This window comes from Wolffia australiana, chromosome 4 (assembly GCF_029677425.1).
Source record: "Wolffia australiana isolate 7733 chromosome 4, ASM2967742v1".
NCBI classification, from domain to species: Eukaryota; Viridiplantae; Streptophyta; class Magnoliopsida; order Alismatales; family Araceae; genus Wolffia; species Wolffia australiana.
In genome coordinates this window covers 15,306,950-15,320,668 of record NC_135838.1, presented here as the reverse complement: position 1 = coordinate 15,320,668, position 13,719 = coordinate 15,306,950, and the positions used below count along the sequence as shown (strand labels likewise).

The 13,719-nt window shown below is 41.7% G+C and overlaps 2 protein-coding genes across 3 annotated transcripts; one reads left to right on the top strand and one right to left on the bottom strand.

The window, feature by feature from the left end:
• The first annotated feature begins 1,040 nt into the window (after nucleotides 1-1,040).
• Nucleotides 1,041-4,980, top strand: LOC144702061 (oligopeptide transporter 7-like). 2 transcript variants are annotated; one of them, XM_078573932.1, is made up of 7 exons: nucleotides 1,042-1,685; nucleotides 1,760-1,857; nucleotides 2,301-2,870; nucleotides 3,419-3,500; nucleotides 3,582-3,674; nucleotides 3,760-3,942; nucleotides 4,157-4,980. In XM_078573932.1, exons 1-7 carry the CDS (start codon nucleotides 1,167-1,169, stop codon nucleotides 4,769-4,771), a joined length of 2,160 nt encoding a protein of 719 aa, XP_078430058.1. In that variant the 5' UTR covers nucleotides 1,042-1,166; the 3' UTR covers nucleotides 4,772-4,980. The 2 variants fall into 2 exon arrangements, with proteins under 2 accessions (XP_078430057.1, XP_078430058.1); XM_078573931.1 differs by having other exon boundaries at nucleotides 1,041-1,685; nucleotides 3,419-3,674.
• Nucleotides 4,981-10,521: 5,541 nt separating this feature from the next.
• Nucleotides 10,522-11,263, bottom strand: LOC144702060 (ATPase, F1 complex, OSCP/delta subunit protein). Its single transcript, XM_078573930.1, has one exon. The coding sequence runs from the start codon at nucleotides 11,185-11,187 to the stop codon at nucleotides 10,651-10,653; it is 537 nt and encodes a 178-aa protein (XP_078430056.1). The 5' UTR covers nucleotides 11,188-11,263; the 3' UTR covers nucleotides 10,522-10,650.
• Between the last annotated feature and the right edge of the window lie 2,456 nt (nucleotides 11,264-13,719).

Genomic DNA, 13,719 nt, shown 5'->3' with positions numbered 1-13,719 from the left:
TCCTTCATAATAGCCGTCCATGGACAATTTATTATTAGGTGACGTCACTGCGTCAGTGGCCTTGGATCCAGAATACTGGATTGGCGCGCTCGCCGATACCTCATGATGAAATCTCTCTTTCTATTTGTAGATTTATCTCTTTCTCTCTTAGTCTTTCGCTCACTTTCTCTATCTCTCTTTCTCTCTCTCTCATTCTTTCTTTCTCTCTCTGTTTCTCTCTCTATGTCTACCTATCTCTATTTTTCTCTGTACCTCCCTCCCTCTCTCTCCCTATATTTCTCTGTCTCCCTCTCTTGCCTTTCTGTCTCTCCCTCTCTACTCTTTATGTTTCTACCTCTCTTACTCTCTCTCTCTCTCCCTGTCTTCTCTCTCTCTTTAACTCTCTTCCTCTCTTTTTCTCTTTATCTTTATATCTGTTCACCTCTATTCTCTTTCTCGTTCTCTCTCTCTCCCCCTCTCTCTCTATCTCTCTTTGCTCTTGTTATCTTTCTCTTTCTCTTTCTCTAACTCTATTTCTCTCTCCCCCTCTCTCTCTATCTCTCTTTGCTCTTGTTATCTTTCTCTTTCTCTTTCTCTAACTCTATTTCTCTCTCCCCCTCTCTCTCTATCTCTCTTTGCTCTTGTTATCTTTCTCTTTCTCTTTCTCTAACTCTATTTCTCTCTCCCCTCTCTCTCTCTACCGCTCCCTCTTTTTCTCTCTTGTTGTCTCTCTTTCTGTGACTTTCTTTCTTTTTCTCCCTATTTCTACTGTTCTCTCTCTTCGTGTAATTTTCTTTCTTTTTCTATCTCTTTTTATTACTCTCTCTCTCTCTCTGTATATTTTTCTCTTACTCTGCGTTTCCCTTCCTCTCTCCGGACCCATCTATCTGTCCATCTAACTATAAATCTAGCTTTCTCAGAATCGCCTAATTCCACCGCGTTTTAGCCCGAAAAGGTGGGAAGATTCATTCCGCAGCCGGCAACGTACATAAAAGAAAAGCCGCAGGGCAGAGATGATCGGATTTTTCCGGTAGTCACCATAGGAACTGAACGGCCCACACGCATCTAACCCACGCATCTACCACACGGCATGTGGCCGAGCCAACCCATTCGCAGCAAATAACAACTGAAATAGATCCAGAAACAAGACACAGAAAGAGAGAGAGAGAGAGAGAGAGAGATTCTCAATGGGGGCGATGGACGAAGAACACAGGGAAATTGAGGCGCCACTCCTCCAAGAGAGGGGCGCTCCGTCGGGGATCCATGACGAGGAAAGGGAGAATTCACCGATAGAACAGGTGGCGTTGACGGTATCGGTGACGGACGACCCAGACACGCCGGTGCTAACGTTCCGGATGTGGGTTCTGGGCACCTTCTCCTGCGTCCTCCTCTCCTTTCTGAACCAGTTCTTCTGGTACCGTAAGGAGCCTCTCTCCATCACTTCGATCTCGGCCCAGATCGCCGTTGTACCTCTGGGCCGTCTTATGGCCTCTACCCTCCCCTCCCGCCTTTTCTTCAGAGGCACCCGGTTTGAATTCTCTCTCAACCCGGGGCCATTCAACATGAAGGAGCATGTCCTCATCACAATCTTCGCCAATTCCGGCGCCGGTAGTGTCTACGCTATTCATGTTGTAACCGCGGTCAAGATCTTCTACAGAAGACATATGACCTTCTTCGTCTCTCTCCTCGTCGTCTTCACCACTCAGGTGCTTCCTTGTCCTCTTTCCCTTCTCGATGCTTTCTCGTGTGATCTTATGTCGTCTCCTCAATTTCATGACAGGTTCTAGGTTTCGGCTGGGCCGGGATATTTCGGCGGTATTTAGTCGAACCGGCGGCCATGTGGTGGCCTTACAACCTCGTTCAAGTCTCCCTCTTCCGGTACACCTCTCCGATCTCTCTCCAACATCCATATATCATCCATCTATTTCGTTATTAATCTACCTCTCCATCCATCCATCCATTTATCTCTTATCTATCTATCTATCTTCTCATCCGTCTATCCATCTATCGATCTATATAAGTATCATTCTACATACCTATCCATTTATCCTTCATCGATCTACTTATCTATCAATCCATTTATCTTTCGTAGAACTCTTACATATTGTGTAAGTACATGTAACTTGCAGTATGATTAACTCCAAAGTTCTCATATAGTGGTATTCGATTCCGCAAGCCAAGCGGATCAATAGATATACCATCTTCTTTCTTTCTTTTTTTCATCCAACAGTCAATCTTTTTATGAATCTATCAATTTATATTTCTATTAGTCTGTTAATTCTCTTTCCGTACGTTTTGGGTCGGATCCGTGGGAATCGCAGGGCGCTACATGAGGAAGAACAAAGGAAGAAAGGGAGCCTCACGAGGAACCAGTTCTTCGTGGTTGCGTTCATCGGCAGCTTTGCCTACTACATCTTCCCTGGATACCTGTTTCAAATGCTGACCTCCATCTCCTGGATCTGCTGGGTATTTCCTGGCTCGGTCCTGGCCCAGCAAATCGGGTCTGGGCTATATGGGCTCGGAGTAGGAGCCGTGGGCCTGGACTGGTCCACCATCTCCTCCTACCTCGGCAGCCCATTAGCCAGCCCATGGTTCGCCACGGCCAACATCGCCGCTGGCTTCTTCCTCATAATGTACGTAATCACGCCGCTCGCATACTGGTTGAATCTCTACAAGGCAAAGAACTTCCCTATTTTCTCGGACGGTCTGTTCACTTCCGCCGGCCAACCTTACAATATTTCAACAATTATCGACGACAATTTTCATCTTGATCTCGCTGCGTATCGTAAGGAAGGGCCACTCTACTTGAGTACCTTCTTCGCCATGACTTACGGAGTCGGCTTCGCCTCTCTCACCGCTACTTTAGCCCACGTCCTCCTCTTCCATGGCAGGTATGAATGAATGCGAAAAACGTTTGAAAGTAAATTTTGAACGCCTAAATATATTTTTGAAAGGAAGTTCACCATACAGAATAATAAGAGAGGGAGAAGAAGAAGAAAGGAACATAACGAAACTTACGAGTGGTGTCACTGGATTTTATAAAGTGTAATATTATGAAGAGTTAGCTTACGTACCTTGTATTGGTTGTTTAATGTGTCGCTAAATGTAACGTTAATTGTGCCGTTAATATGTGGTCTGATAGGTGAAGTTAGTGTCCTCTTGTGTGTGTTTCCATTTCTGGATTTCATCCTACCCCTTCGATTTTAAACTTAACTTTGTTGCATTCTCTGTACGTGCTCCTGTTGAACTGGACGGCGAGTTATGAATAATATGATTCGTTGAGAAGGGAACCGTTTTGCCCGTGTTTGTCGCTAGTCGTCGTTATATTTTTTGATGATAAAAACTTGCATAGTTATCATGGATATCTTATTGTTTCCTTAAAAATAATAAATCTTGAAAAAAAATTCAATTTTAGAATCAAGATCTGAAATGGTTTCAGAGAAATTTACACACTGAGCAAGTCGGCTTTCCAAGGGAGAAAGATGGACGTCCACACGAAACTGATGAGCGTATACAACCAGGTTCCTGAATCGTGGTTCATCTCTATACTTTTAGCGAACATCGCCCTCACCATATTCGCGTGCGAGTATTACAACGAACAGCTCCAATTGCCATGGTGGGGCGTCTTGCTGGCCTGTGCCATCGCTTTCTTCTTCACCTTGCCTATCGGCATTATCACCGCAACTACAAACCAGGTCCAAAACCACAGCAACTCCTATCAAATGCTTGCAATTTCGTCTAACCTCTTCAACATAGCATCACGTCGTCTTCTTTTCCCAGACTCCCGGCTTGAACATCATCACCGAGTATATCATCGGTTATCTCTATCCAGGGCGTCCAGTGGCTAACATGTGTTTCAAGGTATACGGGTATATTAGCATGACCCAGGCGCTGACCTTTCTCCAAGATTTTAAGCTTGGCCACTACATGAAAATTCCGCCGCGAACCATGTTTATGGCGCAGGTTAATTTCACCTTTACTTGTTTCGATCTTCCGGACTAAATTAGATTTGGACTTCTCCTGGACAACTCTATACATGTTTTCGACTGATAATTCTCTTTCAGAAAGGAGACACTGGCATGATTCTTAAGCGACAGCTTGATCATGTATTTTCTATCAGGACGAGGGAAAAGGAGGAAACGAGTAACTGACAAGTCGCACAAATTATCTATTCCAGGTGGTGGGAACTTTGATCGCGGCGATGGTCTACCTGGGAACTGCCTGGTGGCTCATGGATTCCATCCCCAGCATCTGCGATAAGACGCTGCTACCTTCGGACAGCCCATGGACCTGCCCATCGGACCACGTCTTCTATGACGCCTCGGTCATCTGGGGTCTCATTGGGCCGCGCAGGATCTTCGGCGATCTGGGCACTTACTCGGCCATCAACTGGTACTTTCTCGTAGGAGCAGTAGCCCCAGTGCTCGTCTGGTTGGCCCATAGGGCCTACCCCGGGAAAGAGTGGATCCGTCTGATCAACATGCCTGTGCTCATTGGCGCAACTGGAAACATGCCCCCGGCGACAGCCGTGAACTACACCACTTGGATCATCGCTGGCTTCTTCTCTGGCTTTGTCGTGTACAGGTACCGGCGGGAGTGGTGGCAGCGCCACAACTACGTGCTATCCGGGGCGTTGGACGCTGGGCTAGCGTTCATGGCGGTGCTGCTTTATCTCTGCCTGGGCCTTGAGAATATCAGCCTCAGCTGGTGCGGAAATGACTTGGATGGTTGCCCTCTGGCCTCTTGCCCGACCTCTGGTAGCGTGGTCGCAGAAGGCTGCCCCATTTCCTAAATCCAGATGTGATGTTGCTTCTAGAACCTGTATATTCTTCTGCTTTTCGTCGATTGAATTCTTGGCTCACGGGGAAATGGAATGCCCCGCAGTCCCCAGCAGTAAAAGCTGGGGAAATATTTCTCTCTTTCAGTTTCGTGTATAATATTGTTATCTCTCATTTATTTTACTCGACATATATGCCTTGGCATACATAACTGTTGTACTTATTTGTGTTACCCAAGTAATGGGATCAGGGCATTTGAATATGGGATACGTAAATGTAGAGAGAGTTTATTCGAAGCAAGTTATCGGCTGAAGTCACCCCATATCTATGGATAGTAGTGGATTTGCTTCCAGAGTCCAGGCATCAGGTTGCTCCCAGAGTCTTTAAACTCTTCTAATTTTGTTACATTGATGTATTAATCCATTGACGCCACCGTCTCAATGACGCCCCCGTCTGAATATCACCACCCTACCCCAGCATATGGGAAGCCACAAAAAGCTCTAGTGTAACACAAAGGGGATTGTCCTGTCTAGGATTTAAATTCCGTCAGCAAGGCAAACAATATGTCCCGCATATAAGACGACATGGACACTACTCCCCAATCTGATACCCAGACGCCTCCAAGTGACATACAAAAACCAATGACGAACCACAACAGCTATGTCAATCGGGAAGAATAGGGATATTATCGGGTCAACTTCCATAGTCTGGTAATGTATTCTTTATTGCCTTTCAATTGCCACCAAACCTCTTCAAGATTCGGACTAATGGATTTATGTTATGGTGCTACTGATCGGGTGACACATGAAAAACACTATAGAAACCATATCAATCCTATTGTAACTGTAAGAGAGTCCGTACCACTGACAATACTTTATTGCCTGTAACGGGAATAGGTGGCATAGAAGTCCCATCAATTGGAGAGCTCAATTGGAGTCCCATCAAGTCCCAGACGTATACATGACCTTGATCTCCATTCAAATAATTGGAATAATTGCCTACTCTAAGCTCATCTTTGAATGGTTTAATGTCTTTCAACGTGACAACACCGAAGCATATCCTATCAAGGATCAAGGACCTCTACTACTTGAGTAAGCCAGACCTCTCGCCTTGGTATTATGCCATGGCATATAGAGATCTGTTGTCGGAAGTGGAGGATCTATAGTTTCTTCATTGACGGCTTGGTCATTTTTCATTTAATGTTTTAAACACTATGTTCACATCCTATTAGAGATTAAATCTGGAGACCCCATATCAGTCATGTATGTATTTGGAAAAACATAAGTGGATAGTTTATCCTCCGATTCAGTGTTATCTTGTTAAGGGTTTTGAACTTATACATTGTGATGTATGGGGTCCTGCTGCTCTTTCAAGAATCTCACGACTTTAGAAGTTTTATCCTCATTGATGATGTTAGCCACATCAGTTAGACTCATCAAATGAACGCAAAAAATGAGGGCCCCAATATCATCCATGATTTCATTAGCATAATTTGTTGATAGTTCGATTGCCATAATAGATGGTTTCATGTCTACAATGCCAGATTATTATTTAATTCTTAGAGTACCTTCTTATTTCAGGATCTAGGTATCGTTGATTAATCATCATGCTATTAAACACCCCCCCCCAAAAAAAAAAATGGTCTAGCCAAGCACAAACTGGGGCATATTATCCTCAAAATATGTTATTTGTTGGAGGAAGCCTTGCTTTCAGTTGACTTAGTTAAAAGATTCTCTAGTCCCTCACTTCTTGTCAAAACTCTGTTAGAGTTGATCTCCATATGCTCCACTTTATAGTACTATGAAACACCGTTTCTTTATCCGTGAGTGTGATGTTCATTTATGAGCACATCAAAGTAACAAGTTAGCCTCACTTAATTTTCTGTTTCATGGATATTCTAACATACCAAAATGACATAAATACTGTTAAATTACCTTGCAAAATCATAATCTCCAAGTAGGGTTTGATAGTCCCGGTCCGGTCTGTACTTTAGCAAGGATCTAAACCTTACCTACCTAAGTATTAGTCCAGTCCTGGTCTGGTCCCAATCCACTCATTTTGACTAGTAAAAGTCAAGTTACAAAAAATCAAGATAAAAGAATGGTGTGAACTTCTCATTGAAGGGAAAATGTATTGCAAAGTCATATATAAAGCCCATATTAAAAAATAAAAATAAGAATAAATTAAAAAAATAAAAAATAAAAGAAGATTGAAAATGGTAGGAAAAATTAACGAAGAAGAAAGGATTATGAAAATGAAGAAGGTTACATAATGAGAAATAAGAAAATCAGGAGAAAGAGGAAGAAGGAAAATAATAGGAAAAAGGTAACGATGAAGAAAAAGTAAAAGAATACTAGAAAAAGAGAAGATGAAGAAGAAACATAAAATAACAAGAAAATAGGATGAAAGGAATAAGAAAGAAGAATAAATTAAGAAGAAAATAAGATAAAAGAAGATAAAAGAAGAAAAATAATAAAAAAATAAGAAGAAAAGAAGATAAAAGAAGATAAAAAAAGCTAAAATAAGAATAAAATAAGAAAATAATATAAAAAAAGGAGAAAAGGAATAAATAAGAAAAAAATAAGATAAAAAGAAGAATAAAGTAAAAAGAAAAGGACTATGAAAAAGAGGTGAAAAGGAAAAAAAAGAAGAACAGATGATGAAAAGAAGAATAAAATAAGAAGACAAGAAGACTATAAGAAATGGAGAAAACTTGATAGAGTAGAGAAACCTAATATAGCTTGAAATATAATGAAACAAACTTGACAGAGTTTGAGGAGAAAACGAAACAAGGATAAACTAAACATTCTCAAAATTAAGAGCAAGAAGAGGGACTTAGAGAGTGGGATAGAAAGTGAGAACGTGAGAGGGAGAGCGAGCGGGCGTCCGCGCGAGAGAGAATGGGAGAGAGGGTGAGAGAGAAAGCGAGAACGTGAGAGGGAGAGCGAGCGGGTGTCCACACAAGAGAAAATGGGAGAGAGAGTGAGAGAGTGTAAGAAAGAGAGAGAAACGGGAGAGAGAGCGAGAGAGAGAATGTGAGATATAAATAGAACGGGAGAGAAAGAGAAATGGGAAGGAGAGAGAGCGTGCGAGAGAGAAAGAACGAGAGAGAGAGAGAGCGTGAGAGAGAGACAGAGAGAGGGGGAAAGAGAGAGCGTGCGAGAGAGAGAGAGAGAGAGAGAGAGAGAGAGAGAGAGAGAAAGAGGAAGAGATAAAGCGTGAGAAAGATAGAGAGAGCGTGAGAAAGATAGAGAGAGCAGGAGAGAGAGCGTGAAGCAGAGTACAAGGCTCTCGCCAATTGTGCCTCAGAAATTCTGTGGATTCAATCTCTTCTTGAAGAGATTAACATTGCCCAGAATCGTGTACCGATCCTTTGGTGTGACAATATTGGGGCAATGTATCTTGCAGCAAATCCAATTTTTCATGCTCGTACTAAACAGATAGAGATAGATTATCATTTTGTTCGTGAGCAGGTCTCATCCAAGGATATCTCTAAAAAAATTATCAACGGAGAAGCTCAACTTGCGGACGTCCTGACAAAACCCCTTCGAAGAGGACGATTTCAACCTTTGCGTTCTAAGCTCAACAACTGGGATCGGCCTATGCGCTTGAAAAAAATAATCTCTCTCTCTCCTTATTATTTGACAATAATCATCTAATCATTCGCCCGAATTTCAGGCGAATGACGTGGATGCCCTTAAGTATATATAAAAAATGCCCAATAAATTAAATATGTATTATTCAAATATATAAAAATCATTTATTGGCTATATAGAGGTCAAAAAATTGCATAAAAATATGGAAAAAAATCGAGAAAAATTTGAATAGCCCTTACCAACCTTCAGCCAAATATTTAAGTCCCTGCAAAAAATATTTCTTCACTGAAATGAGGTTAAATTCCATATTGTTCTGGGATTAAATATTTCTTTTTTACTAATTTTTCTGGGATTTTTCCATATTGTTTATAATTTTTTGACCATTGTTTAGCCAATAAATAATTTTAGAATTAGAAGAATTTATTTTATGAGTTATCAAAAATTTTAGATATGATTTTTTAATTAAATTGGTGTCGTCCACGTCATTCGCTCAAAATTTTAGGCTAATAATTGGAAGCACACAAAAAATAAGTAATCATGGGCTCATTATGGCGTTGCAATGCACGATGCCATAATGAGCAAATTATTTCTTAGAAAAAAGCAGCGTGGCATGTGCAACAAGGAAAAAGCTACACATTTTTTATTTTATTTGATGTGATTTTTTTCGTGCAATAAATGCACGAGGAGAATTAATCTCCGTATATTTGATTGGGCATCTTAGATCTTTAGATTAGGGCCGAGTTTCATCTTTAATCCATTTTCCCCCAAATTCGTCTACTTTCTATTTAGATTAATTAATATTCTTGATGTATAATTAATCTACTTTCTCTAGAGAGAGAAAATAGAGTAATTAATCTAGCGAGAGAAAGTAAAATAATTTAGGGGAAAATGGATTAAAGATGAAATTTGACCCTAATCTAAAGATCTAAGATGCCAAATTGGATGAAAATTAATGCAGAACTAAAGACTAAAAACCAGATCTTGAATCAAAATCAAAATGCAATGCTAATCACCATTTAAATCAACTTCAAGGACATGTACATTTTGCCCATGCCATAGCATTTTAGAATCTCTCAAAAAACAAAAAGCAAAAATAAAAACTGACAACTTTCAATGATGAATCAGGATCTGTTGACTTACAAAGCAAATCATGTGCCCTTCCTGGCCAAATCCATGGGGAGAGCTTCAAAAAGTGAACTTAGCCTTCTTCTCGACCTCTATTTTCAAATCCAACCATATGGGTTGTAGAGGGGGAAAGGATAAACATGCCCTCAAAACTTCAGCATAATCAGACAGCTAGATCTCAAGATATCGCCATTTTACTAACATTTAATCTAAAAAATGTCATTTTTTCTCAGCTGATGCCTTTTCCTCATTTTTCCCATCCTCAGATCGCATTCTGACACGTCTTTGCATGCTTCTAAAGTTCACAATGATCACTGCAAGTTAGAGACAAAATTGCATTTTTGTGTGGTTGAAATCATGCCACATCGCTGTCGTCAGCCTTCTTTTAAAATAAATTATGAAACAAAAAGTACTTTTTGTTATACATTATTACACGCGGTTATCGATTGCCACGTGCATTTAATGCACGTGGCTAATTTTATAAATGCACGCGGAATCAATTTCCACGTGCAATCAATGCACATAGAGATCGATTCTCCGCGTCCATTTATTGCACGAAAAGAATCAAATCAAATAAAATAAAAAATGAGTATCTTCTTCCACATTGCACGTGCTGCGTTGCTCTTTTCTAAGAAATAATTTTCTCATTATGGGATCGCGCATTGCGATGCCATAATGAGCCTATGAATACTTACTTTTTTCTGAGATTCCAGTCATTCGCCTGAATTTTTGGGCGAATGACGTGGACTTCACCAATTCAAGAGAAAAATCATATTTATAATATTAGATAAATTTTCATGCAAATTCTCCTAATTCTAAAATTATTTCTTGGTTAAATAATGGTAAAAAAAATTATAAAAAATTTTGAAATTTTTTAGAAAAACTAGTAAAACCCTTACCAACCTTTAGCCAAGTATTTTAGGCCCTGTAAAAAATATTTTTTCAATGCAATGAGTTTAAATACTATGTAAAAATACTAAAAATTGAAAAACAATCATAAAATCATAGTGCAAGCCATTTATAGCTATTTATATACAATAACATGCAAATATGGCCATTAAAACACATAAGTGTAATGTAATATACATCAATTTAACATTATAATTTGCAAGTTATCGAAGGCTTAGCTAACTTTGCTGCCAAACCATGAACTTATCGTCCGTTCCCGAACATTACTCAGAGCTTATCGTCTCTGATAGGGAGAAGGGAGGAGTTCGGATTCCATTTAGTTCATCGTTGATCCTGTCGAACTCCTCCATAACCTTATCGACCAGACCCACCTTCCCCTTCCTCACAAGCATCTTAACCAGGGTCACCAGCTGCCGGCAGAAGCCGCCCTCCTCCGCCAAACGCTGCATTGCCAACGCCTTCGTCTCCACTCCAGACTGCTCATCACCAATCAAGGCTTGTATCCCCCGTCGAAATCTTCTCACGTCCATTTGCATGGCGGTGGTGGCACCGCTGCAGTAGGCGATGTCGAGAAGAGCTTCGGCGTAACCGGTGGCCGCCTCCCTGTGGAAGAAGAGCGACTGCGTGGTATTCGGTGTTCGCCTCCCAGGCAAGTACGCTAGCGCTTCTAGCTTTTGCAAAAGTTTGTCGGACTGCGTGCCGGAGAATGGGCGAAGATAGACTTGAAAAGGGTCTGCGCTACTCGTGGGAGAGAAGGTCATTCGTGTCACCGCAGGCTCTTGTGAGGACAATGGCTCCATTTGCACTCACTGTGGAGGAGTCAAGAGGATAAGCAGTTAGGTGGGGAAGATAGAGTTGCCGTTGCTACCGCATAAAAGAAAGATCTTCAGTATACGGCCCATATGTAACGGTATCTTATCGTTCAGTCATTAGAGGATAGGAGTTGATGATACGGTAGATTCAATCCGATCGATCAGAATGTCAGAATCCTGATCAGTCCATCAATCATATTTGATTGTGCGAGGAGATTGAGGGTTGATTGGCTATTTGACTGATGCGGCGAAGTAAGTGAAATGGGTTGATCGATCCACTCTGTACGTGATTTGCCTAAATCTTTGTGATTAGGCAATCAATTTTTAAACTAATGTGAAAGAAAATGGCATATATTAGGGTTTTTATCTATTAATAGTTGCAGAAGAAAAATTTATATTTCATAATTTCTGAACTCTTTGATAAACAGTAGTGAGGAACAACATTTAAGGCATATATTTACAATGATGTGGGATCTATTTATTGATCTCGTATGGTAGATGGATATAAAGATAGAAGCACCATATATATTTAGCTTAAAATCCTTATAAATTATTCAATATCTTCATTTGAACTTGGAGAAATCTCTCTCTTCTGAGTTTTCCTATGCTTTAATTTTATCCATCCTCCTAGATGTGTGTAGTGGCCGACCAGCATGGTACAGAAATTTTGGAACCCTGCAAAAAGTAGCAAAAAAATATTAAAATAAACTCATATTCATATTCATATTTTTATGATTTTTATTTTTTCTGAAATGAATCTCAGAAGATATATATTCATCCTTTTGATTTCATTGTAAGATTTAATTAAAGTTTTACAATGAACTTAAAAATATTTGCAATTTAATTGTGTAGGAAATTTTACATCATTTGGATTATGGAAATAAACATTACGTGTAGGGAAATAAAAAATTGCTTTTTTAAAAAAACATAAAAAGGTTAAGTATACTTTTAAAATAAACTTATACATTGATGACATTAACTTTGAGGAAAAAGTTTTCTTTATGAAATTAAAGTCCAAAATTTGTGCAATAAAAGCATAAAGGCAACAAAGTCTGAACCACAATCTTCAAAGCTAATAAATAATGCAATGCCTGAGTAATATGTGTTAATGACCATTTCAAGGAATATAGAGGCTCAAAATATATTGAATAATGATGGGGACCATCATGCTTCAAAGGCCCTAGCGAACCACTTCATCGAGCGAGGGCTCATGCGTGAGACCATTCTTCATAGTACCCGGCCTCGTCAACGGCCACAAAAGTTTGACATTATCTTTCCTCATATTTCCTATGTCAAGTAAGGCTTGTATATCAGCCGTGTATGTGTCTGTTTTCTGTTTGTTTGCTCGTGTTTGCAGTGCTGTATGGACCTACATGTTTGCGCGTGTGTGAGCCCATGTGTGGGTGTGTTAGTGGGTCTCTCTCTCTTATTAGGGGGCTCCATTTACTCTTAATTGGGCCTTCTGCCCATTATTTTTAAGGAGGACGCCCATATTTGCCCCTGTAAAAGGTGGTGGCAGCCCATAGGAAGAGAAGGGAGAAAAAAGATTGAAAAAATGTGATTCTTAAGGATTTTTACTGTTTTTTTAGTGTTTTCTTAGTTTTTGTCTTATTTATGAAAATACCACTGTGAAGTAAGGACAGAGAAAAAACCCTAGAGTTCGCCAAAAACTGCTGCCATCATCACCGGATACCGCTGCCATCACTGCCTTCCCTAGAGTATTGATTGCCATCTACCGCGGGCTTCCCACCCGCGATTATCGTCCTCAAGGTCGCATGTGCCACCACCGCTACCAGTCGCGCCGCCATCGAGGCCTTCCGCCCAACAGCCACGACCACAACTGTAACAATGACATAGCCACCTATCAGAGCCACATGTGTCACCAGAATCCCGGCCGCAACCGCGGCCGCAAGCTGTTGCCCGAGGCCGCAAGCCATCGCCCATGGCTGTCGCAGCCAATTGCGGTTGGAAGAGGCCGCCCGCGGCCGCAACGGAAACCCGTGGCTACCGCACTAGCCAACGACCGCAACAACAGCGCGTTGCCGCCGCGACAACCAACAGCTGTCGCAGCCACCGCTGCAACCAGCGGCCGTCATAGCCGCCGCGGCAACTAACTACCATTGCAGCCACCCACGGCCGGTGTAGGTGCTGTGCCAACCAGTGACCGTTGCAGGCCCCTGCGGCCACCACACCAGCCACGGCTGACGAAGTCATCCCTGGGAGCTGCAATAACCAGTGGCCGCCACAACTGCCCAGGGCCACTATAGCAGCCCGCGACCGCTAGAGCCGCCGGAGCCGCCAGAGCTACCAAAGCCATCACAGTCACAGCCGCCGCAACAGCCCACGGTTGGGACAACCCTAGCGGCCCCACAGCCCACTACGGCCTCCGCAGCAGTCCTAGTAGTCCCCGCAGCCACCGCGGCAGCACAAACCCTAGTGGCCACTACAGCGGTCCATCGCAATGGGTGGCCGACAACTGGGCTGCAGATTGCTCGATCATCTGGATCTAAGCTAATCGCG

Bases quoted from the DNA above. Each gene is read 5' to 3' on its own strand.
- LOC144702061 (XM_078573931.1), top strand. From the start codon at position 1,167: ATGGGGGCGATGGACGAAGAACACAGGGAAATTGAGGCGCCACTCCTC. The intron at 1,858-2,300 runs GTACACCTCTCC...TGGGAATCGCAG, and splicing joins GTTCAAGTCTCCCTCTTCCG to GGCGCTACATGAGGAAGAAC. The intron at 3,943-4,156 runs GTTAATTTCACC...TATCTATTCCAG, and splicing joins GAACCATGTTTATGGCGCAG to GTGGTGGGAACTTTGATCGC.
- LOC144702060 (XM_078573930.1), bottom strand. From the start codon at position 11,187: ATGGAGCCATTGTCCTCACAAGAGCCTGCGGTGACACGAATGACCTTC.